The 22628-nt window shown below is 42.0% G+C and overlaps 1 protein-coding gene across 8 annotated transcripts in view; it reads right to left on the reverse strand.

The window, feature by feature from the left end:
- Positions 1-22628, reverse strand: part of LOC144600162 (histone-lysine N-methyltransferase, H3 lysine-36 specific-like) — a 131170-nt gene that overhangs the window by 46970 nt on the left and 61572 nt on the right. For all 8 annotated transcript variants that reach the window (XM_078411631.1, XM_078411629.1, XM_078411634.1 and 5 more), the window contains 5 exons: positions 20810-20931; positions 9081-9168; positions 4399-4511; positions 2097-2213; positions 440-563 (listed from right to left, as the gene is read on the reverse strand). In XM_078411631.1, coding sequence (XP_078267757.1) covers positions 440-563; positions 2097-2213; positions 4399-4511; positions 9081-9168; positions 20810-20931 — 564 coding nt within the window. The remainder of the gene's footprint in view (positions 1-439; positions 564-2096; positions 2214-4398; positions 4512-9080; positions 9169-20809; positions 20932-22628) is intronic.

Consider the following 22628-nt stretch of genomic DNA (forward strand, 5'->3'; position numbering starts at 1 on the left):
AAGTTCCCTTGTGATGCACCAACAGGAGCATTGCACAGCAAATGATCTTGCTGCGCGTAACAGCTAACACAGAAATCATTTAATTGTGCAATGGTGCATCAATCCAGGAAGTATGTGGTGGAATTTCTGGCATTAAGAAGATGACCCAGAAACGGTCAATATCACTATTCATTCATTCTGGCGAAGACAAATATAAATTTGATATCATTGAATAAAACAGAACAGTGAAATTGAATTTCTAAGCATTTTTCTACTTTTATCTGATACCTTCATAATTGTGAAGGTCTTCTTTAGGTAAATGCTCATCCTTTCCTATTCAAGAGCTCAGAGCCTTTAGACTTTAGGGACCTAAGGAAGAATATAATTTAACTATATATAAAATCTTCTTTCAAACTTTTATTGTGCAAGAGGTAAGCATTACATTACGTCCATACTTTACCTGTAGTACATTCACTGCACATAAACTTTCCTTCAGGCATTTTGGTTAAACCTAGGCACGTTAAGTGGAAGGCACCACAGCATTGACCTTCACAAAGCAGTAGTTCCCCAGGTTTCTCACAAAGCTTCAAAATAGGAGAAGGAAGACAAATTGTTAAATATACTTCAGTAACACTAGTGTTAAATTCCAATAACATAACTGAAAAAAAATCAGCAATCACCTGAAGACAATATGTTAACCGTCACAGAGTTTGGAAATCACATCTAGTGTCATTAAATATATTTTTTTCATCAATATATTTCCATTATTGTTATTTTGGATACAATGATTGAAGACAAACTGACTAATTATTTCAAATGTCAAAATATATTTGCAATGAAAAACAACAGAATAAAATTTGTTGAAGATGCAAAAGTAAATTGTTGATTATTAGTAGATTTTAAATTCTTCAGGATGATTTATAGACTTGCAACATCATGTATTTTGAGATGAATAGCAATAAAACTGAAAATTCTTTATAAAACACCAAGATTCTTATTTCCAAGTCCATGGGACTGCAAACACGAAAGGATGAAGCCATTTACAAGAACAGTTTGTGCTTCGTAAGAATGGGTTAAATCTAGACCATTTACAATTTCAGGAGAATGAGAGTAAGGATGGAATCAACGACCAGGTAATTTAATTTTTCTCCCACAATCCCACTCCCCTTCCCCCTGTCCCCTTTCACATACATTGCCTCCTCTGGTTTCACAATTTACTCCTCTTCTCTGCTTATCTTGCAGCCTTTCGACGTCTTTTCATCTCTGGCCTTTGTGCACTCATCTTCCAATTAAAAAAAAAAAGCCTTACTTGTATCTAACTATAACTTGATAAGCATTGTCCTGCCCTCATCTCGTTGCTCCACTCCCCCCCCAGCCCCCCCCCCCCCCCCACCCACCACCCACCTTTAATTTCAGTATCACTCTTCTCTCATTCATCTTTCTGTTTGTACTCCCCTTGACAGATCAACAATGATTAACTTTCATTTCACTCTCTTAGGTGATACCGAAAGCAATTGTATCATGTGCACAACCATGCCAAGTCTCCACCTTATCACAGATATTCCCTTTGTTCTTTCCACCACAAGTGGAGTTTTGGTATGTTGCCAAATACTGTAACAAGTTCCTACAGATGCACTGCAGATAGTATCATGTATGTTATGCTATTTTTTAAATTCATATCCTTAACATTAAAAACAAATTTATAATAAAGACTTACAACTCTTTGGTGCCATAAGCAACATCAGGATATCCCAAATATCACGTTATATAAATGCCAGACCTGACTGCCAAATCATGCAAAGCAAGCTCCTGCAAAAACATTATTTTGACCAACTATTCTGCCTCAGTGATTGAAGGATAAATAATGGCCAGCACACAGGGAATAACTCCCCTGCACTTCTTGATAATATGAGGATGGAATCTTTTGCCAGACAAAGCCTTGATTTAATGACATTAGAATAATCACTTAATACTGTGCACTTCCTTAGTACTGTACATAAGTGCCAACAATCGATGTGTACTCAAACTTCTGAATCAGAATTTGATCCCACAACTTTCCCAGTTACAAGAATTCTAGAACAGCAGACACAGTTACCACCAGAAAATATACATCATACCTGACAAACATTTTCTTTCTTTGCAGCCCCTCCACCACGTTCCACTTGTGCTTTCCTTGAAGTTGATAGAAATCCATCCAAGTCATTTTCATCAGCAGAGTCTGACTGATTATCATTCTGTATGTTTGGCATTGAATGACAACCATAAAAATATAAAGAGAACAATCAAATAATTATTATTCAACCATTTATAAATGACAAATAATGACAACATTTGTGACAATAACATAATGATAATTGAATAGCACATTAACATCTCACGATGCTAGTGGGCTTTGGATACAGTTGGATGAGGAAAACCAAAAATCGCCGGTATTATTTATTTATTTAAAAGGCAATCTTCACTACACCATGGTGCAAATGGATCTGGAATAGCACAGTGAACAGCTATTAAAGGCATATTACAGGATTGATTCATCATTAAACTGGGATTTGGAAGTATAATTATACTCAGAACATGGAAAAAAATTAGTGCCAGGCATTTGTAAGCTATAAATCATAATTCCAATTTTCTTGGGAGGTAGTGAATCGTATATTTTCTCCATGAAGACTTCAATCATTTAAACACGAAGAATGTCCAAAATGCAATTCATCAGTACATTGTCTTAGCTGCCTATTCAACGCCATAGTTTTGATCATGAGGCAATATTATTCTGATCCCAATTAACATGGACAGCCCAACCTTTGCCTTGCACACTAGCTTTTTGTTTTAAATCTTTCAAAGACAATAAACAAAGAACCCTTTTGGATAACTGTAATAAAAAGGATTAAGGAATGACTTTGAAAGAAGACGGAGACAGAAAGATTTGGAAAGATATCATTGACCACGCGGGTTTAGGAAAGCAGATTATAATGCTGAAGGCAGTGATATCCGGATTCAGGGTACAAGAAGAAAGTAGTAGTAAATACTGTTAAAGTTTAGTTAGGCCTGGGCAGACTTTTAGATGAGCACAATGATTTTAATTTTAGGTGCTGGAGCTAGAGCATTGACAAAAGGTAGAAAAGTGGAGTTCTGAACAAGGTGAAGAACAGAACACTAAAAACATTGGAGAAACTGCAAAAATTAAGGAAACCTTCAGTGTCATAGGGGAGAGAGGAAGGTGTTACACAGCTAAATGATCTTCAGGATGTCATGGAACATGGGATCCGAAACTCGAATAAACTGTTGGTGAGGTTTCACATTGACAAGCAGTCTGAAAAGACCTTCTGCCACAGGAGGTTGTGGAGGCCAAGTCAGTGGATATTTAAAAAACAGAGATTGGCAGATTCTTGATTAATACAGGTGTCAGGGGCTATGGGTAGAAGGCAGGAGTATGGGGTTGAGAGGAAAACTGTTAGTCCAACATATCAAAACTACAACGATCAATTACTGGGTTTTTTCAGCCTGCTCCCTTTTTATTGTTCTGTATTATGTTTTCGCCATCCATAGAAATTACAAATGCTGTTGCTTCCTGGATAATGTGCCATGTCAACTCTCTCAAAGGGATGGGAACAGTGGTGCAGCGGTAGAGTTGCTGCCTTGCAGCGCCTGAGACCTGGATTCAATCCTGATTATGGGTGCAGTCCGTATGGAGTGTGTGCCCTGTGACCACGTAGGTTTCCTCTGATGCTCCAGTTGCCCCCCATATTCCAAAGATGTGTAGGTTTGTAGGTTAATTTGTAGGTTAATTCTGTAAATTGTTCCTAGTGTGTAGGATAGAACTAGAGACTCGACAAGCTGGTCAGGAAGGCCAGCTCTGTCCTGGGTTGCCCCCTCGACTCAGTGCATGTGGTGGGAGAGAGGAGGATGATGGTAAAGCTAACATCGCTGCTGGACAATGACTCCCACCCCATGCAGGACACTGTCACTGCACTGAGTAACTCCTTCAGTAAAAGACTCCTTCACCCCAAGTGCGTGAAGGATATAGGTCCTTCCTTCCCACTGCTGTGAGACTGCACAACCAGCACTGCTCCCAGCAGACAAGTCAACAATAACAGCTAAGAACACACAGAAAACTGATGACAATTTATGTATCTTTTATTTATAATGAATGATCTCTTGCTATCCACTTTGCTGCTGTAACTCTGTAAATTCCCTCGGTGTGGGACGAATAAATATATATGTGTGTGTGTGTGTAAGGGTGATCAATGGCCGGCATGGTCGGTGAGCTGAAGGGTCTGTTTCTACGCTGTATCCCTAAACTTGACTAAAGTCTTATGTACAGCTTTTCAAGTCACCCATTTCAGCAGAACAATATCTTCAGAAATCCAATTACATACAAGAAGTTGTATTATATTCCCATACTCATAGTAAGTAAAATACCTTTTTTTCACTTCCAGACCTAAGTCGAATTTGGTCATTATTGGAAGATAATATCTGTGGAAGCTTCTTTTCACTTTTCCAAACTGTTCTTCTGCTTGAGATACTATTTTCACCTACAATATAAAGGTTTGTATCATATAAGCATTCACAATGAATGAAAACATTATACAATTTATGTGAAATCTGAAGCTTTAATTTGTTAAAAAGGAATGTTCTTTCAGTTTTCTTCTTTATGTTATTTCTCACCAAATATCTGCTGAATATAATGGATAAAGAGAAAATAAATATTTCTTAACTAATTCCGCATAAAATTGACATAGTGAAAGGAAATTTGTCCCTCAATGGTTTACCCAAATGTTTACAGTTTGCACATAGCTACTCATTCTAATTTCTTCCCCCTGTTCTCTCATTAAGTTCATTGGACACAACATGATGTAATAAACCAATTGTAGCAGGGAAGATCTGTGTTTTGGAAGTAACCATACTTTTAATTGGCCTATTCCAGTGGAACCAACAACATTGGTACTCAACTATCAAAATGGGACACTGCCCAGGCAAAACTTACTCATAAAAAGGACAAATTATTAATGAATTAAACAAGAAGAATGAATTGTGCAAGAAGGAACTGCAGATGCTGGTTTAAACCGACAATAGACACAAAAACCTGGAGTATCTCCTGAGTTAAGGAATGGGTGACGTTTCGGGTCAGCGCAGAATGAATTAATGTTCCAAATCATTGCTGCACTGAATCTAAAGCTAATATATACATCAGGTACTGAGACCAGAACTGCACACAATACAACAAAATGTGATCTTTTCAAGACCCGGTATAATCTCGACTTCCTTATTTTTCAGTTCTAATCCCTTTGCAGCAAAGGTTACAATACAATTTACCATTCCAACTGCATGTTGTAATTGCATGTGCACTGCATAGTTAGCCAAATAAAACACATCCACACCTTCTTGTCATCAAGAGATTCCCTCTTGATAAAAAAAAAAATCTGATAGTGTACAAACTCTCATTTTCCCATATCGTATGAACATAGAACAGTTCAGCACAAGAATGGACTCTTCGACCCACAATGTCTGTGCCAAATATGGTGCCAGGACCAACTCTCACCCGGCTGCACATAATCCATGTCCGTCCATTCCCTGCAAATCCATATGCCTATCCAAAAGTCTGTTAAATGCCACTGCTGTATCTGTCTCAACTACTATCTCCTGCAGTGTGTTCTAGGCACTCACAACCCTCTGTGTATCTTGCCTCACACATCTTCGTTACACTTTGCCCCTCTCACTTTAAAGCAATGCCCTCTTCTATTTGATTTTTCCATCCTGGGAAAAATGTTCTGACTGTCTACCCGATCTATGCCTTTATAATTTTATATACTGTTTAGTTTATTGTCACGTGTACTGAGGTACAGCGAAAAGCTTTTGTTGTGCGCCAACCAGTCAGTGGAAAGACAATACATCTCTCAGATCTCTGCGTAACCTCCTGTGTTTCAGATAAAACAATCCAAGCCTGAATAACCTCACCTTGACGCTAATACCCCCTATTCCAGATATCATTCTGGCAAACCTCCTCACTATTTCTTGTTAATGTCCTCCTGCAGACTGCCCTCCTCACAGTTCACTTTCCCAACATACCTATTAAGTTATTTGACAATGTCAGATAACTTAAAAATATAATTTTTCCAACTAATTCATATAGGTAAATTATTAATGCCTAAGAATGCAATAATAACCTCTGTAAATTATTTTTAGTAATAATCAGCCAACCTGAAATTCCTACTCCATCTTCTGTCCTTTAACCAATTCTTTTTTATTGCTATATCTTCCCTAATGCATTAAAAACATTTTATAGGCACTTCAATTGACTTGAAAATTCAGATACACTATATCCCCTTTCATCTATCAGGATCCAATGTCAAGCAGTCAATAGACAATAGGTGCACGAGTAGGTCATTCAGCCCTTCGAGCCAGCACAACCATTCAATGTGATCATGGCTGATCATTCTCAATCAGTACCCCGTTCCTGCCTTCTCCCCATACCCCCCTGACTCCGCTATCCTTAAGAGCTCTATCTAGCTCTCTCTTGAATGCATTCAGAGAATTGGCCTCCACTGCCTTCTGAGGCAGTGAATTCCACAGATTTACAACTCTCTGATTGAAAAAGTTTTTCCTCATCTCCGTTCTAAATGGCCTACCCCTTATTCTTAAACTGTGGCCTCTGGTTCCATTGAATGGAACTCTTCACACAACCAAACATAGATACAAAATGCTGGAAGTAACTCAGCCGGTCAGGCAGCATCTCTGGAGAAAACAGATAGGTGATGTTTCATGACGGGACCCATCCGACTGATTGTCTGTGTGGGGGGTAGAGGAAGCAATCAAAGTATATTTGTACATCGGCGAGATCAAACATTGACTCAGCAACCGTTTTGATGAACACTTACACTTACTAAGGCCTACTGGGTCTGCCAGTTACTAAACATTTTAACTCCACTTCTCATTTCCATACTGACCTTTCTGTCCTGGGCCCCCTCCATCGCCAGAGCGAGGCCACACGCAAACTGAAGCAACAGCATTTCATATTTTGCTTGGCTAGCCTACAACCCTGTGGTATGAACATTGAATGCTCTAATTTTTGGTAACTTCTACATACACTCTACTCTCCCTTCACTGCAGCCCCCCTTCCCCTCCTCTCCCCTTCCCCCCCCCCCCCCCCCCCCAACTAAAAGTTGGTTAACCAGTTCTACAGTTCACAATGATGTATCCCTATTGGGATCACACTGTTTCTAGTCAACAATTGGCCTATCAGGGAATCACCCTGCCTGAGATAACCTGTTGCTGGCCCTGATTTGCCCTGGTATTTTCTTGCTTCCAGATTCCCACCCCCCCTACAATCAGTCTGATGGAAGGCAAGAACCTACCCAATTCCCCCAGAGATGCTACCTGACCCACTGAGATACTCCAGCATTTTGTCTCTATCTTTGGTATGAACCATCAGCTACAATTACATCTTCATCCAACCATGCCGTTTCATCTAACTACATTATGATTTCCCAAGCATCTTGTGATCTTGCCCTCACTGAAACAATTTGCAGCAACTTCCATCAAGCTACATGGTCTATAATTCCCAATTTCATCTCTCTCCCCATTCTTAGTGAATGAATATTAGTGTGCAATTGGAGGGCAAAAGCACAATGAGAAATGTAGGCCTAGTCTCCTTGTGAAGTTTACTGGAATGATAGAAACACATGGACATTTTATGTCTGGCCTCCATGCCAACAAACAGACTATGCAAATCACAAATAGTAAAAATACTGTCCTGACATTAACACAAGATTGTGAAGTTAATATGTCCATTCTCATCTGCCTGCCTCAGTAATTAAGCAGAAAAAATAAATTAAATGCCCAAACAAACATCCCAATAGTAAAACAATAATCAAAGACATGATGATGCTACTATTATAACATCTGGAGATTCAAGAGATACTTTAAAGGTAGTTATGAATGACTTTAACTCTCCTGTTGGGTTAAAGGGAGAGTGTACAAAGGAATCTGAAGGGTCCTAACCTGAAATGTTGTGTGTCCATTTCCCCGCGTCACATGCTGAGTACCTCCAGCAGTTTGTTTTTTACTCCAGTGGCATTATGAGAGTCAATGAAGGCAACTTGAGGATTTCGTCGAATAGCTCAATCAACAAAGTGGTGAACTTACATTAATGTAAAAAAAAAGACAAACTGCTGGAGTAACTCAGCAGGCCAGGCAGAATCTCAGGAGGACATGGATAGGTGACATTTCGGGTCGGGATCCTTCTTCTGACATTAATGTCTTGGCTTATTGGTGCTAAACGTCACAGGCTTTTTGTTGAACAGGAAACAATGAATTTTAATTAAAATTTAGCTTTTGACTTTAACGACTGACTCATTATTGCCAATAAAATTCACACAGTAGGCATTAGATGTTTCTGTACGTTTCTGGGCAGCACAGTGGCGCAGCTGGTAGAGCTGCTGCCTGACAGCACAAGAGACCTGGGTTTGATACTGACCTCGGGTACTATCTGTGTGGAGTTTGCATGTTCTCCCTGTGACCGCTAGGGGTTTCCTCCAAGTGCTGCGGTTTTGGCCCATATCCCAAAGACTTGCCTGCTTTTTTAGGTTAATTGGCCACTGTATATTGCCCTTAATATGTAGGGAGTGGATGCGCATGTGAGATAACAGAATTAGTGTGAATGGATGATCGATGGTCGACATGGACACATTGGCCCAAAGAGCAAGTTACAATACTGCATCTCTAAACTAAACTGATCTTGTATAATCAGGACTGCATCCTGGTCACTAGCAATGTGAAAAGGTAGCTCTATCACCACTGTTAATCACATTCTGACAAGATCATTTGTAACTTGGGTAAATTCCTGTGACATGAGGAATGGGAAGGCACGCATAAAGTGCTATCAAAATTGTTTTGAAGAGATTATTAGTTTCACTTATTTTTCTTGCAATTACTCCTGTTATATACAAAAGATGCTAGAGTCAAGAAAGAATATAAATTTAGGCTAGTAGAATGATATATTAGAAGTTATGTCACATTCAAAAGTAATTGTTCATAATTCTTGAAAGCCTGTATTCCTCAATAACTGGTAAATGCAGTATGATCAATACAGTTAGCTTACTTACCTAAATGGCATTTCACAGACTGTGCTACAGGATTATCTACCGTGGCTTGAACCTTCTTTGAACTTCTGGCTTCAGACTGCAGGGAAGGCTGCAAAGATAAATAATCTCAATTCAGCCTCACTGAATCTATTAATACAATCAAAAATCAAGTTAAGTCTATGAGTCCTTAACCAACCTCCAAAAAGATAAATTTACTTTATCATCCTCATAAATATGATCTGATCCAAAACAAGCTAATAAAGGAATCTAGCTTTATAAAGCAACTAATATCCATTCAGCTTGAATTGGGATAGCTCTCACTGCCTACATTCATTATCTCCACCACCAGTGCACAGTATTTACAGTGAGTGACATCTGCAAGTTGGATTGCAGATGCTAACAGTCCAGGGACAGCACCTCCCAAACTTGTGATCTCTGTCACTAAGCATAGGCATGTAACCCGATTGGTTGAAAGTTCCCCTCAAAATCTTAACCTTATTCATCTTTGCTGGATTTAATTCCTGTAACTCCATATCCAGCAGCAACTGTGGGAATACCATCACCAGAAAAACAGCAGTAGTTCAGGACCGCAACTGATAACCACTTGGTCATGCATTTAGCAATGAGCAATAAAGACTGTGTATTAACAGTCATATCCCCTCAATATTGAAAGGAAACTTGGACGAAGAAATCTAAGTTTTAAGCAACCCAATTTGAATCACATATCATCTTGTAACTAGCAACAAAAATTCACATCAAAATAAAAGTTTGTTTGTTTGTTGTTTGTTTATATTTTATTTTGAACATGTAAAACAAAAAAGATAAAAACAAAACAAAATAACAATAAAATGAAATGAACGATAAACCCATAAACTCAGTGAATAAATTCTCATAAACAACACAAATTAAAAAAAATAATCTTACATGTTTGAAAAGGAGTAGGAGGAAGTATACACTTATTTATTCCTACCCCTTCCTGCCTCCATTTTTGACAATGGGAGAAGGTCCGCGCATGCGCAGTTGGGAGCTCGGAGGGGGCGAGACCTACCCGAGTGACAGGAGTGGCGGCCAATCGGGGCGGGGGGCTGAGGAGAGCTCTCCTGCTGCTGCCCGGCTGGGGCCAGGGTGAGTGGCTCCCTCTCCCCCTCGCCCGCCTCTGGCACCGGGGAAGTTTTAAGGGGCGACTGACTGATGCCTGGGTTGAGGGGGGGTGGAGTGGGTGAAGGAGGTGGGGAGTAGGAGGGGATAAGGGGGGTTGAGGGGGGATGGAGTGGGTGGGTGGGGGAGGGAGGTGAGGAGTAGGAGAGGATAAGGGGGGTTGAGGGGGGATGGAGTGGATGGGTGGGTGGGTGTGTGAGGGGGGGAAAGAGAGGAATGGCGGGGCGGGAATGGCAATCAGGAGAGGTTTGGACCCAATGCGCAGTTGGGAGCTTGGAGGGGGGCGGTGCCCACTCGAGTGGCGGCCAATCGGGGGGGGGGGGGGGGTACGGAGCCGTGCTGCCCGCCGGGAGGTGTAGTCCACGCTCCCGTCCAGCCCCAGCGCCCCGAACCATCACCGGACTACAACCCCCAGCGGGCAGCGCAGCACACACACACACACACCTTCAGGGTAATAATATAATATAATTCTAATACTTAAAATATAATAATGTAAGAATATAAAATGTTAAATTGTACATCTATTAATATATATTAATCTCTTGCAGGGGAGGGGGATGTGGGGGGACTGACTGATGCCTGGGTTGAGGGGGGGATAGAGTGGGTGAATGGGTGAGGGAGGTGGGGGGAGGGGAGTAGGAGGGGAAAGGGGGGTTGAGGGGGGATGGAGTGGGTGAAGCACACACGCAAACATACATATATGCAGTTTATAAACAATTATCCAAACTCTATATACAACGCGAATATCACACTGTCAATAAACTAAAACTTCACTGTCATCACAGCCCTTCCTCATTCTTATACCTCTGGAAAAAAAAATTTTGCACTTCTTCTTGAACTGAGTAATGTTTGTGCTTTGCTTGAGTTCCACATCCAAATCATTCCACAATTTCACCCCACCGATTGAAATACACAATAGTTGTACGAACACAAAGTTTCATTAAATTAAACTTTCCTCTCAAATTATAACCACCCTCCCTGTCAATGAACAATTTTTGTATATTACCTGCTGGTAAATTATTTCTTGCTTTATACATTATTTGTGCTGCGTTAAATTCTACTAGATACATAAACTTCAAGGCATTTGGCTTTAAAAATAGAGAGTTGGTGTTCGCGAAATCCTATATTATTAACTATCCTTATGGCTCTTTTTTGCAGGATGCATAAGGGATGTAGGGTGCTTTGTAAGTGTTACCCCATATCTCCACACAGTAATTTAGATATGGCAATACAGGTGAACAATAAACCATGTACAGTGCTTTGTGATTCAGAAGGTGCCTTGTTCTTCCCAGGATTGCAATGCTCCTTGCCAGCTTTGCTCGCACATGTTTTATATGAGGTTTCCAGCAGATTTTGTGGTTTAATATCACACCTAGAAATTTATTTTCAAATACTCTTTCTATATCAACACCATCTATCCCCACTTGTACCAGAGTGTTTATTTTACAATTTGCAAACAACATAATCTTTGTTTTGTTCAAATTTAATGATAATTTGTTTATGTCAAACCACCTTCTTAATTTTCTAATTTCTGATGTGATCTCCTCCAAAAGCTGCTGTAAATTCTCCCCAGAACAAGATATTGGTATCGTCCGCAAATAAAACAAATTTCAATATTTTTGATACTCTACATATATCATTTATATACAGAATGAACAATTTTGGTCCTAATACTGACCCCTGAGGTACTCCACAAGTAAAATCGAAGCATGTTGATTTATGCTCACCTATCTTCACAAACTGCTGCCTGTTTCGTAAATAGCTTCTCAACCAATTCAACACCATCCCCCTGATACCATACCTTTCCAATTTATCAAGTAATATATTGTGATCAATGGCATCAAAAGCTTTTTTAAAAATCTATAAATACTCCCACTGCATACTTTTTTTTGTCTGTACAATTAGTAATTTCTTCTTTTAATTCACTTAGTGCCATACATGTTGATCTGTTTGATCTGAATCCATACTGTCAGTCAGTCAGCAATTTGTGCTTCTCAATTAATTTGTCTAGTCTTTCAGTCGTTTTTCCAGTATCTTGGAGAATTGGGAAAGTAAGGAGACAGGCCTGTAATTTATGAAGTAGTTTGGATTACATGAACAGATCTTAATTATCTGTGCAGTGCACATAAAACATAGAAAAATATCTTGTTTTATACGTTATTGCGAGTCAAGAGCTGAAGGAATTTAATAGGAATGTATCATGGTTAGACAGCATATGTGACTGGTACCCAGCTGGAATAAGAGAAGAGTTGGAAATGACTACCACCAAGAGAAACAGTGTGTTTCCTCAGCATCTGATGATAGCAAACATTTAAGTCACTTATTATATAGCTATAACTATTATTGTTATTCCACTTATATACAACCCAAACAGAATAAATACTTTTCTAACTTTTCTAAAAACGTTCCCAATGTTGGGGGTGTCCAGAACCAGGGGCCAAAGTGTTAGAATAAAGGGGAGGCCATTTAAAACTGTGGTGAGAAGGAACTTTTTCACCCAGAGAGTTGTGAATTTGTGGAATTCTCTGCCACAGAGGGCAGTGGAGGCCAAATCACTGGATGAATTTAAGAGAGGGTTAGATAGAGCTCTGGGGGCTCGTGGAATCAAGGGATATGGGGAGAGGTTGGGCACAGGTTATTGATTGTGGATGATCAGCCATGATCACAATGAATGGCGGTGCTAGCTCGAAGGGCAGGAATGGCCTTTTCCTGCACCTATTTTCTATGTTTCTATGTTAACCTCAAGCATTAACTGATAATTATAAACAGCAATAACAGCCCAAGTTAAATAATGTCCTGGATTCACATCATTAAAGGTTTTACACAGAAAGGGTTCCCAAAAATCATGAAGATTGATTCCAGTACTCAGTCACAGACTGAAATTATTTTAACCGGAGATACAATAGAGAAAATGGTTCATGATTTTAAAATAATCAATAACTACACCTGTTATTTTTCCTGTACTCTTACGTATTTTAACTTGCTGCTTAACATTTCTGGTCATTGTGCATCAAGAAAGGAAGAAGGAAAACAAAATGCTTGTCAATCATAACCATACAATACATAGCAGAAGACATCACAATTAAACTTCACTTAATCCCACAGAAAGAGAAAAGAAATATCACTCCAACAGCATACTTTCAGTCTTTTTTCTAACTCAAAGGCAAGTTATCACACTGATCTTCACTATACCGTGGAACAATATTTTTTTAGTCTGCTAAGAATGTATCCTACATGTTCATTTACAGAAGTATGTGAGTTAAGTCAGCAGCAAGGAAATCAATTCAAAACATCACTTTAAATTCAACTCAGCCAGTAGGTTAAAAAAACCTCACGAGGGAAAGTTAGGACTAAAGTACGTTAGATTTTGCAAAATTCAGTGAACATATTGAATGGACTTCTAACTAGCATTATGGAGACATAAAGAAATAGAAAGAATTTAAGAAATGGGTGATAATACATTAGCAAGTTTAAAAAAATTATGATTGAGGACCCTCTGCTGCCAATTTCTATCAATATGAGAAAAGGTAATAAAATAGAACATTTTTAATTTCAGTGAAGATATTCACAAAATGCTGGAGCAACTCAGCAGGTCAGGCAGCATCTCTAGGGAAAAGGTGACATTTCGGGTCGAGACCCTTCTTCAGACTGAGAGTCCGGGGATTGGTAAACTGGAGGTATGAAAAGGTACAGAACAAATCACAGCCGGCACCGATGACTCAAGAAAGGTGGAGCTCACAATGGTCCATTGTTGATTGTGGAAGGTTATTATGAAGGGATATAAACAGTGAAACTAGCAAGACGACCAGGGTTGGAGAAGGACGGAGAGAGAAGGAATGCAAGGGTTACTTGAAATTAGAGAAAACTATATTTATACCACAATGTTGTAAGCTATCCAAGCAAATTATGAGATGCTGTTCCTCCAATTAGTGTGTGACCTCACTCTGACAGTGGAGGAGGCCCAGGACCAGAAGGACTGTATGGGAATGGGAAGACAAGTTGAAATGTTTGTCAAATGGGAGATCACATAGGCCAAGGCAGACTGAGCGCAGGTGTTCAACGAACCAATCGCCCAGTCTGTGCTTGGTCTTGCCGATATACGAGTCCACACCAAGAGCAAAGGATACAGTAGATGAGGTTGGAGGAGGTATAAGTAAACTTCTGCCTCACCTGAAAGGACTGTTGGGGTCCTTGGATGGAGTTGAGGGAGGAGGTATAGGGACAGGTGTTGCATCTCCAGCAGTTGCAGGGGAAAGTACCTGGGGAGGGGGTGGTCTGGATGAGTAAATCAGGCAGTTGCGGAGGGAACGGTCTCTGCGGAAAGCAGAAAGGGGTGGAGATGGGAAGATGTGACTAGTGGTGGGATCCCGATAGAGGCGGCGAAAATGTCAGAGGATTCTGTGCTGCATGTGACGGCTGATGAGGGAAAAGGTGAGGACTAAGGTGACTGTCCTGTTTCGATTGGGAGGAGGGGAAGCAAGAGTGGAGCTATGGGATACTGAGGAGGCACGTATCCCATATCCCATGCTGAGGGCATCATCTATGATAGAAGAGGGGAACCCCCATTCCCTAAAGAATGATGACATCTCGGATTTCCTGGTATGGAACACTTCATCTTGGGCGCAGATGCGGGAGAGACAGAAGAATTGGGAGTAGGGGATTGAGTCTTTGCAGGAGGCATGGCGGGAAGAAGTGCTGCATAGATAGCTGTGGGAGTCAGTAGGTTTGCAGTAGACATCAGTCGATAGTCTATCACCTGTGACAGAGATGATGAGATCAAGAAAGGGAAAGGAGGTATCAGAGATGGTCCAAGTGAATTTCAGAGCAGGTAGACACAAAATGCTGGAGTAACTCAGAGGGACAGGCAGCATCTCTGGAGAGCAGGAATAGGTGATGGGTCAAGACCCTTCTGCAGACGCTCCACTAAGAATTTGAAAGCAGGGTGGAAATTGGTAGTGAAGTTAATGAACGTCATGAATTCTGCATGGGTGCAGAGGTAGCCCTGATGTAGTCAATAGACAATAGACAATAGGTGCAGGAGTAGGCCATTCAGCCCTTCGAGCCAGCACCGCCATTCAATGCGATCATGGCTGATCACTCTCAATCAGTACCCCGTTCCGGCCTTCTCCCCATACCCCCTCACTCCGCTATCCTTAAGAGCTCTATCCAGCTCTCTCTTGAAAGCATCCAACGAACTGGCCTCCACTGCCTTCTGAGGCAGAGAATTCCACACCTTCACCACTCTGACTGAAAATTTTCTTCCCCATCTCCGTTCTAAATGGCCTACACCTTATTCTTAAACTGTGGCCCCTTGTTCAAGTCAAGTCAAGTCAAGTCAAGTCAAATTTATTTGTCACATACACATAAACGATGTGCAGTGAAATGAAAGTGGCAATGCCTGCGGGTTGTGCACAAAAAGAATTAGTTACAGCATATAATAAAGTTAATAAGTTACTATTAGTGTCGACAAAAATTTAGTCTCTGGGGTTATAAAAGTTGACAGTCCTGATGACCTGTGGGAAGAAGCTCCGTCTCATCCTCTCCGTTTTCACAGTGTGACAGCGGAGGCGTTTGCCTGATCGTAGCATCTGGAACAGTCCGTTACTGGGGTGGCAGGGGTCCCTCATGATCTTACTTGCTCTGGATCTGCACCTCCTGATGTATAGGTCCTGCAGGGGGATGAGTGTAGTTCCCATGGTGCGTTCTGCCTAACGCACTACTCTCTGCAGGGCCATCCTGTCCTGGGCAGAGCTGTTCCCAAACCAGACTGTAATGTTGCCGGACAGGATGCTCTCTACAGCCCCAGAGTAGAAGCAATGAAGGATCTTCAGAGACACTCTGAATTTCTTCAGTTGTCTAAGGTGGTAAAGGCGCTGCTTAGCCTTACCCACCAGTGCGGCAATGTGCGTTGCCCACGTCAGATCCTCTGCGATGCGGACTCCCAAGTATTTAAAACTGCTCACCCTATCCACAATCGACCCATTTATCTCCAGTGGCGTGTACGTCCTTGGATGTTTAGCCCTTCTGAAGTCCACAATCAGCTCCTTTGTTTTAGTGACATTCAAGAGGAGGCTATTGTCCTGACACCAGAGTGCCATGTTCTGGACTCCCCCAACATTGGGAACATGTTTCCTGCCTCTAATGTGTCCAATCCCCTAATTATTTTATATGTTTCAATAAGATCCCCCCTCATCCTTCTAAATTCCAGTGTATACAAGCCCAATCGCTCCAGCCTTTCAACATACGACAGTCCCTCCATTCCGGGAATTAACCTAGTGAACCTACGCTGCACGCCCTCCATAGCAAGAATATCCTTCCTCAAATTTGGAGACCAAAACTGCACACAGTACTCCAGGTGCGGTCTCACCAGGGCCCGGTACAACTGTAGAAGGACCTCTTTGCTCCTATACTCAACTCCTCTTGTTATGAAGGCCAACATTCCATTGGCTTTCTTCACTGCCTGCTGTACCTGCATGCTTCCTTTCATTGACTGATGCACTAGGACACCCAGATCTCGTTGAACTCCCCCTCTTCCTAACTTGACACCATTCAGATAATAATCTGCCTTTCTATTCTTACTTCCAAAGTGAATAACCTCACACTTATCTACATTAAACTGCATCTGCCATGTATCCGCCCACTCACACAACCTGTCCAAGTCACCCTGCAGCCTTATTGCATCTTCCTCACAATTCACACTACCCCCCAGCTTAGTATCATCTGCAAATTTGCTAATGGTACTTTTAATCCCTTCGTCTAAGTCATTAATGTATATCGTAAATAGCTGGGGTCCCAGCACCGAACCTTGCGGTACCCCACTGGTCACTGCCTCCCATTCCGAAAGGGACCCATTTATCCCCACTCTTTGCTTTCTGTCTGTCAACCAATTGTCTATCCATGTCAGTACCCTACCCCCAATACCATGTGCCCTAATTTTGCCCACTAATCTCCTATGTGGGACCTTGTTGAAGGCTTTCTGAAAGTCGAGGTACACCACATCCACTGACTCTCCCCTGTCAATTTTCCTAGTTACATCCTCAAAAAATTCCAATAGATTTGTCAAGCATGATTTCCCCTTTGTAAATCCATGTTGACTCGGAATGATCCTGTTACTGCTATCCAAAAGCTCAGCAATTTCGTCTTTTATAATTGACTCCAGCATCTTCCCCACCACTGATGTCAGACTAACTGGTCTATAATTACCCGTTTTCTCTCTCCCTCCTTTCTTAAAAAGTGGGATAACATTTGCTATCCTCCAATCCACAGGAACTGATCCTGAATCTATAGAACATTGAAAAATGATCTCCAATGCTTCCACTATTTCTAGAGCCACCTCCTTAAGTACCCTGGGATGCAGACCATCAGGCCCTAGGGATTTATCAGCCTTCAGTCCCATCAGTCTACCCAAAACCATTTCCTGCCTAATGTGGATTTCCTTCAGTTCCTCCATCACCCTAGGTTCTCCGGCCCCTAGAACATTTGGGAGATTGTGTGTATCTTCCTCAGTGAAGACAGATCCAAAGTAACGGTTTAACTCGTCTGCCATTTCTTTGTTCCCCATAATAAATTCCCCTGCTTCTGTCTTCAAGGGGCCCACATTTGCCTTGACTATTTTTTTCCTCTTCACGTACCTAAAAAAACTTTTGCTATCCTCCTTTATATTATTGGCTAGTTTACCCTCGTACCTCATCTTTTCTCCCCGTATTGCCTTTTTAGTTAACTTTTGTTGCTCTTTAAAAGAGTCCCAATCCTTTGTCTTCCCACTCTTCTTTGCTATGTTATACTTCCTCTCCTTAATTTTTATGCTGTCCCTGACTTCCCTTGTCAGCCACAGGTGTCTCTTACTCCCCTTAGAGTCTTTCCACCTCTTTGGAATAAATTGATCCTGCAACCTCTGCATTATTCCCAGGAATACCTGCCATTGCTGTTCTACCGTCTTCCCTGCTAGGGCCTCCTTCCAGTCAATTTTGGCCAGCTCCTGCCTCATGCCTCTGTAATCCCCTTTGCTATACTGTAATACTGACACTTCCGATTTTCCCTTCTGCCTTTCCATTTGCAGAGTAAAACTTATCATGTTGTGATCACTGCCTCCTAATGGCTCTTTTACCTCTAGTCCCCTTATCAGATCAGGATCATTACACAGCGCTAAATCCAGAATTGCCTTCTCCCTGGTAGGTTCCAGTACAAGCTGTTCTAAGAATCCATCTCGAAGGCACTCTACAAACTCTCTTTCCTGGGGTCCATTTCCAACCTGATTTTCCCAGTCTACCTGCATGTTGAAATCTCCCATAACCACAGTAGCATTACATTTTTGACACGCCAATTTTATCTCCTGATTCAACTTGCACCCTATGTCGAGGCTACTGTTTGGGGGCCTATAGATAACTCCCATTAGGGTCTTTTTACCCTTACAATTTCTCATTTCTATCCATACTGATTCAACATCTCCTGATTCTATGTCACCCCTTGCAAGGGAATGAATATCATTCCTTACCATCAGAGCAACCCCACCCCCTCTGCCCACCTGTCTGTCTTTTCTATACGTTGTGTACCCCTGAATATTCAGTTCCCAGCCCTGGTCCTCTTGTAGCCATGTCTCAGTGATCCCTACATCATACTTGCCCATGACTAACTGAGCCTCAAGCTCATCCACTTTATTTTTTATACTACGCGCATTTAAGTACAACACTTTAACTTCTGTATTTACCTCCCCTCTCACATCGGTCACAAATGGCCCTGCCCTTAATTTCTTTTCCCCTCTAGAACTTCTGTTCCCATTCTTCCGAGAGTCTTTTGCAATATCTCCTGTATTCCCTTTTACCTCATCTTCATATTCACAATTTGTTAACCCCTCCCCCCCACTACTTAGTTTAAAGCCACAGGTGTCACACTAGCAAACCTGCCTGCCAGAATGTTTGTCCCCCTGCTGTTAAGATGTAACCCGTCCCTTTTGTACAAGTCACCCCTAGCCCAGAAGAGATCCCAGTGGTCCAGAAATCTAAATCCCTGCTCCCTGCACCAGCCCCTCAGCCATAAATTCATACCCTCTATCTCTCTGTTCCTGGCCTCACCAGCACGAGGTACCGGTAGCAGTCCAGAGATAACCACCTTCGACGTCCTACTTCTCAGTCTTTTTCCTAACTCTAAACTCCCGCTGTAGCACCTCCTTCCTCTTCCGCCCGACGTCATTCGTGCCCACGTGCACAACGACTTCAGGTTGATCGCCTTCCCTCACTAGGATTTTCTGAAGCCGGTCCGTGATGTGTTGAACCCTGGCACCAGGGAGGCAACAGACCATCCTCAAGTCCCTCCTGCTGCCACAGAATCCTCTGTCCGTCCCTCGGACGATGGAGTCACCGACCACTACGGCTCTTCCTGACTTCGGTCTCCCCTGTCAAGTATCCTTGCCAACAGGTCCGCCACTCAGACTGGAAACGTCTTCTGCCCCGACAGTTCCCAAGAGGGTATACCTATTTGCAATAGGCACAGCCACTGGGGTCTCCTGTAGTCCTCGTCCCCTCCCCCCTGAAACAGTCTCCCACCTTCGCTCGACCTGGACCCTTGGCGTGACAGCCTCACAATAGGTCCTGTCGAGGAAACTCTCGCAATCCCGGATGGCCCTGAGGTCATCCAACTGCCTCTCCAACTCCACCACACGTCCCTTCAGGAGCTGCACCTGGACACAGTTCTTGCAGGTGTAGCTCCCAGAAGCTCCAGCGACGTCCCTGTCTTCCCACATCCTGCAGGAAACACACTGCACCAACTTTTCCGCCATTACCTTGTGTCTATAAACAGTTCTGGCTTAAAACAATTGTAACCTCCTCACTTCAGCCTCCTCGCCGAAGACTCGCAGCCAAAGACTCTCACTTTTCTCACTGGGCACTGCCCTCACTGGGCTGCACTCTTTTGCAAGTCTTGCTTATATCACCAATTAAATTGCCTGATTGTCCAATTTACCAGACTTCTCACTTAAATTAACACTTACTTTTCTTCTCAGCCAACGGGCGTCCTTGCTCTGCTCCCGGACTTTTCAAACGGACTACTAGCGTCCTCTTGGCGCTCTTTTTAAACTGCCTTTTCCACTGCAATTAACACTTACTTTTCTTCTCAGCCAACGGGCGTCCTTGCTCTGCTCCCGGACTTTTCAAACGGACTACTAGCGTCCTCTTGGCGCTCTTTTTAAACTGCCCTTTCCACTGCAATTAACACTTACTTTTCTTCTCAGCCAACGGGCGTCCTTGCTCTGCTCCCGGACTTTTCAAACGGACCATTTAGCAGAGTTCGGGGATAGGGCTGGTGTACACCTGAAACAGGGATTACTTGACGTACCCTTCAAAGGGGCAGGCATATTGAAGGCCCATGCTTCGCCTTTGATTTGGAGGATGTGGGAGGAGTGAAAGAGGTTGCTGTGCGTGAAAACCAGCTCGGCAAGGTTTCTGTAGAGTTCTGTTCAATAAGACTGACTATAACATTTACTTTACACAGTTGTGTAAATGTAGAGGCCAAAAATTCATGAGACTGTTAAGACCTTACAAGTTCAATCTGTTAAAAATTTTAAAAAGTAAATTTTTAAAAAATATCAAAGTACATGCCTTAAATGAATGATGGAAGCCACGTTTGAATTTTTTCTTTGGAATAAACAGCTGATCAAAATCTTCTGTTGATTCCAACAGCTTCTTAGTAGGTTTTCTCTGACGTTTTCCTTCAGTATTGCCTGTGGGAAAGCACGCAGAAGAGTTTAATGTAACTTTTTTTAATCATTCCAAGTGTGATAGAATGAAGCATAATTTAAGTGGAGAAAAATCAAATATATAATTTTACATACTTTCTAATGCAGGGGTGTCAAACTACTGGCCCGCGAAGGGGTCCAATCCAGCCCGCAGGGTGATTTGTCATCTCCCCGCTCCCCAGGGGTGAGTGGAAGCTAAGCCTATATCCGGCCATGCGGTGCGCGGGCAGGAAGGGGCCGGCACTGGGAAAGGTGGGGAGTCTCAGCGTTGTTGTGGACACCGGGAAGTGCCTGGGCTGCTGCCACAGAGACTGCCACCATGTACCCGAGACCCAAGTGAGTGCGTGATAGAGGCTGGTGGGAAGTCGCTGCACTGTGAATGGGGCTGCAGCCAGCGATCTAAAATCTGAGCTGCATCTTTCACCATGCCAGGTAGCTGCTGTTTGGCTGTTCGCCACCCAGCCAGCCCATTGTGGGCAAAACATAAACACTGTAGGAAGACTATAAGACAGGGGAACAGAATTAGGTCATTTAGCCCATCAAGTCTACTTTGCCATTCAACCATGGCTGATCTATTTTCTCTCTCAACCACATTCTAGTCTTCTTTCTCCCTGCAACCTAATCAAGACTTATCAAACTCTGCCTCAAAAATACCCAATATCTTGGCCTCCACCGCTGTCTGTAGCAATGAATTCCACAGATTAACCACCCATTCCTCCTCATCTCCATTTTGAATACATGACCTTTTATTCTGATGCCGTGACCTCTGGTCCTAGACTCTCCTATTACTGGAAACATTATTTCCACATCCACTCCATCTAGGGCCGAGATACCAACCATAAAAGTAATGCTTGCTTGGCAATCTTCTTCATAAGAAATGAAATTCATAAAGTGAAACACTTTGTAGTTATAGCACAGACTGAGACACATGAGAGCAGGTTTAAAAAAACGAAGGCAATAAAAGCTGTAGGAGCACGCACGCGTGTGTTCACAACTGATCCGGCCCACATGAAGTCGCATTTTGCCCATTCCGGACCATTACCTAAAATGAGTTTGACACCCCTGTTCTAATGTGCATGTTTAATACAAAATTACTGTCAGGAAAAGTGTGATTCATTGATTCACAGTTCTACCATAAATGAGAAGCAATTGGGAATAGAGTAAACGATATTAATGGAAAGTTCTTTGACTTAAATTTATTATTGATGGAGGCTTGTGCTAACCAGAGTCTTGCTCACATTTTGCAAAACCTTATTTTTGATTCCAGTTGGATGTCTCATCAAGAAACACCATTATAAATACAGAAGGCCTATCTTTGAGGTTATCTTTCTTGCAAGTGCATTTTGCCACATGATTGGCACGTGCCTCAAAATTACCCCCCCAAAAATATTCTAAAATTTCATGCAATTGCCTCACTAATGGAAGGATCGAGAGGCATTGGGGAGTGTCCAGAAAAGATTTATGGAAATGGTTCCAAGCTAACAAAACAATTCCTATTCCCACCTTTCCCCCATAACTTCCATGTTGTACCACAAAGGCACAAGCTGATGTTTATCATTTACTTCGTAAGATGACAAATAGTACACACTCAAATTTAAACATCATTAGGTTGCTAGGAAGCTACTGATCAATGCTACTTTTTAAATTATTTCAAATAAGCTGCATATATGTGTGATTTAAGA

Source organism: Rhinoraja longicauda, chromosome 14 (assembly GCF_053455715.1).
Source record: "Rhinoraja longicauda isolate Sanriku21f chromosome 14, sRhiLon1.1, whole genome shotgun sequence".
Classification (NCBI taxonomy): Eukaryota; Metazoa; Chordata; class Chondrichthyes; order Rajiformes; family Arhynchobatidae; genus Rhinoraja; species Rhinoraja longicauda.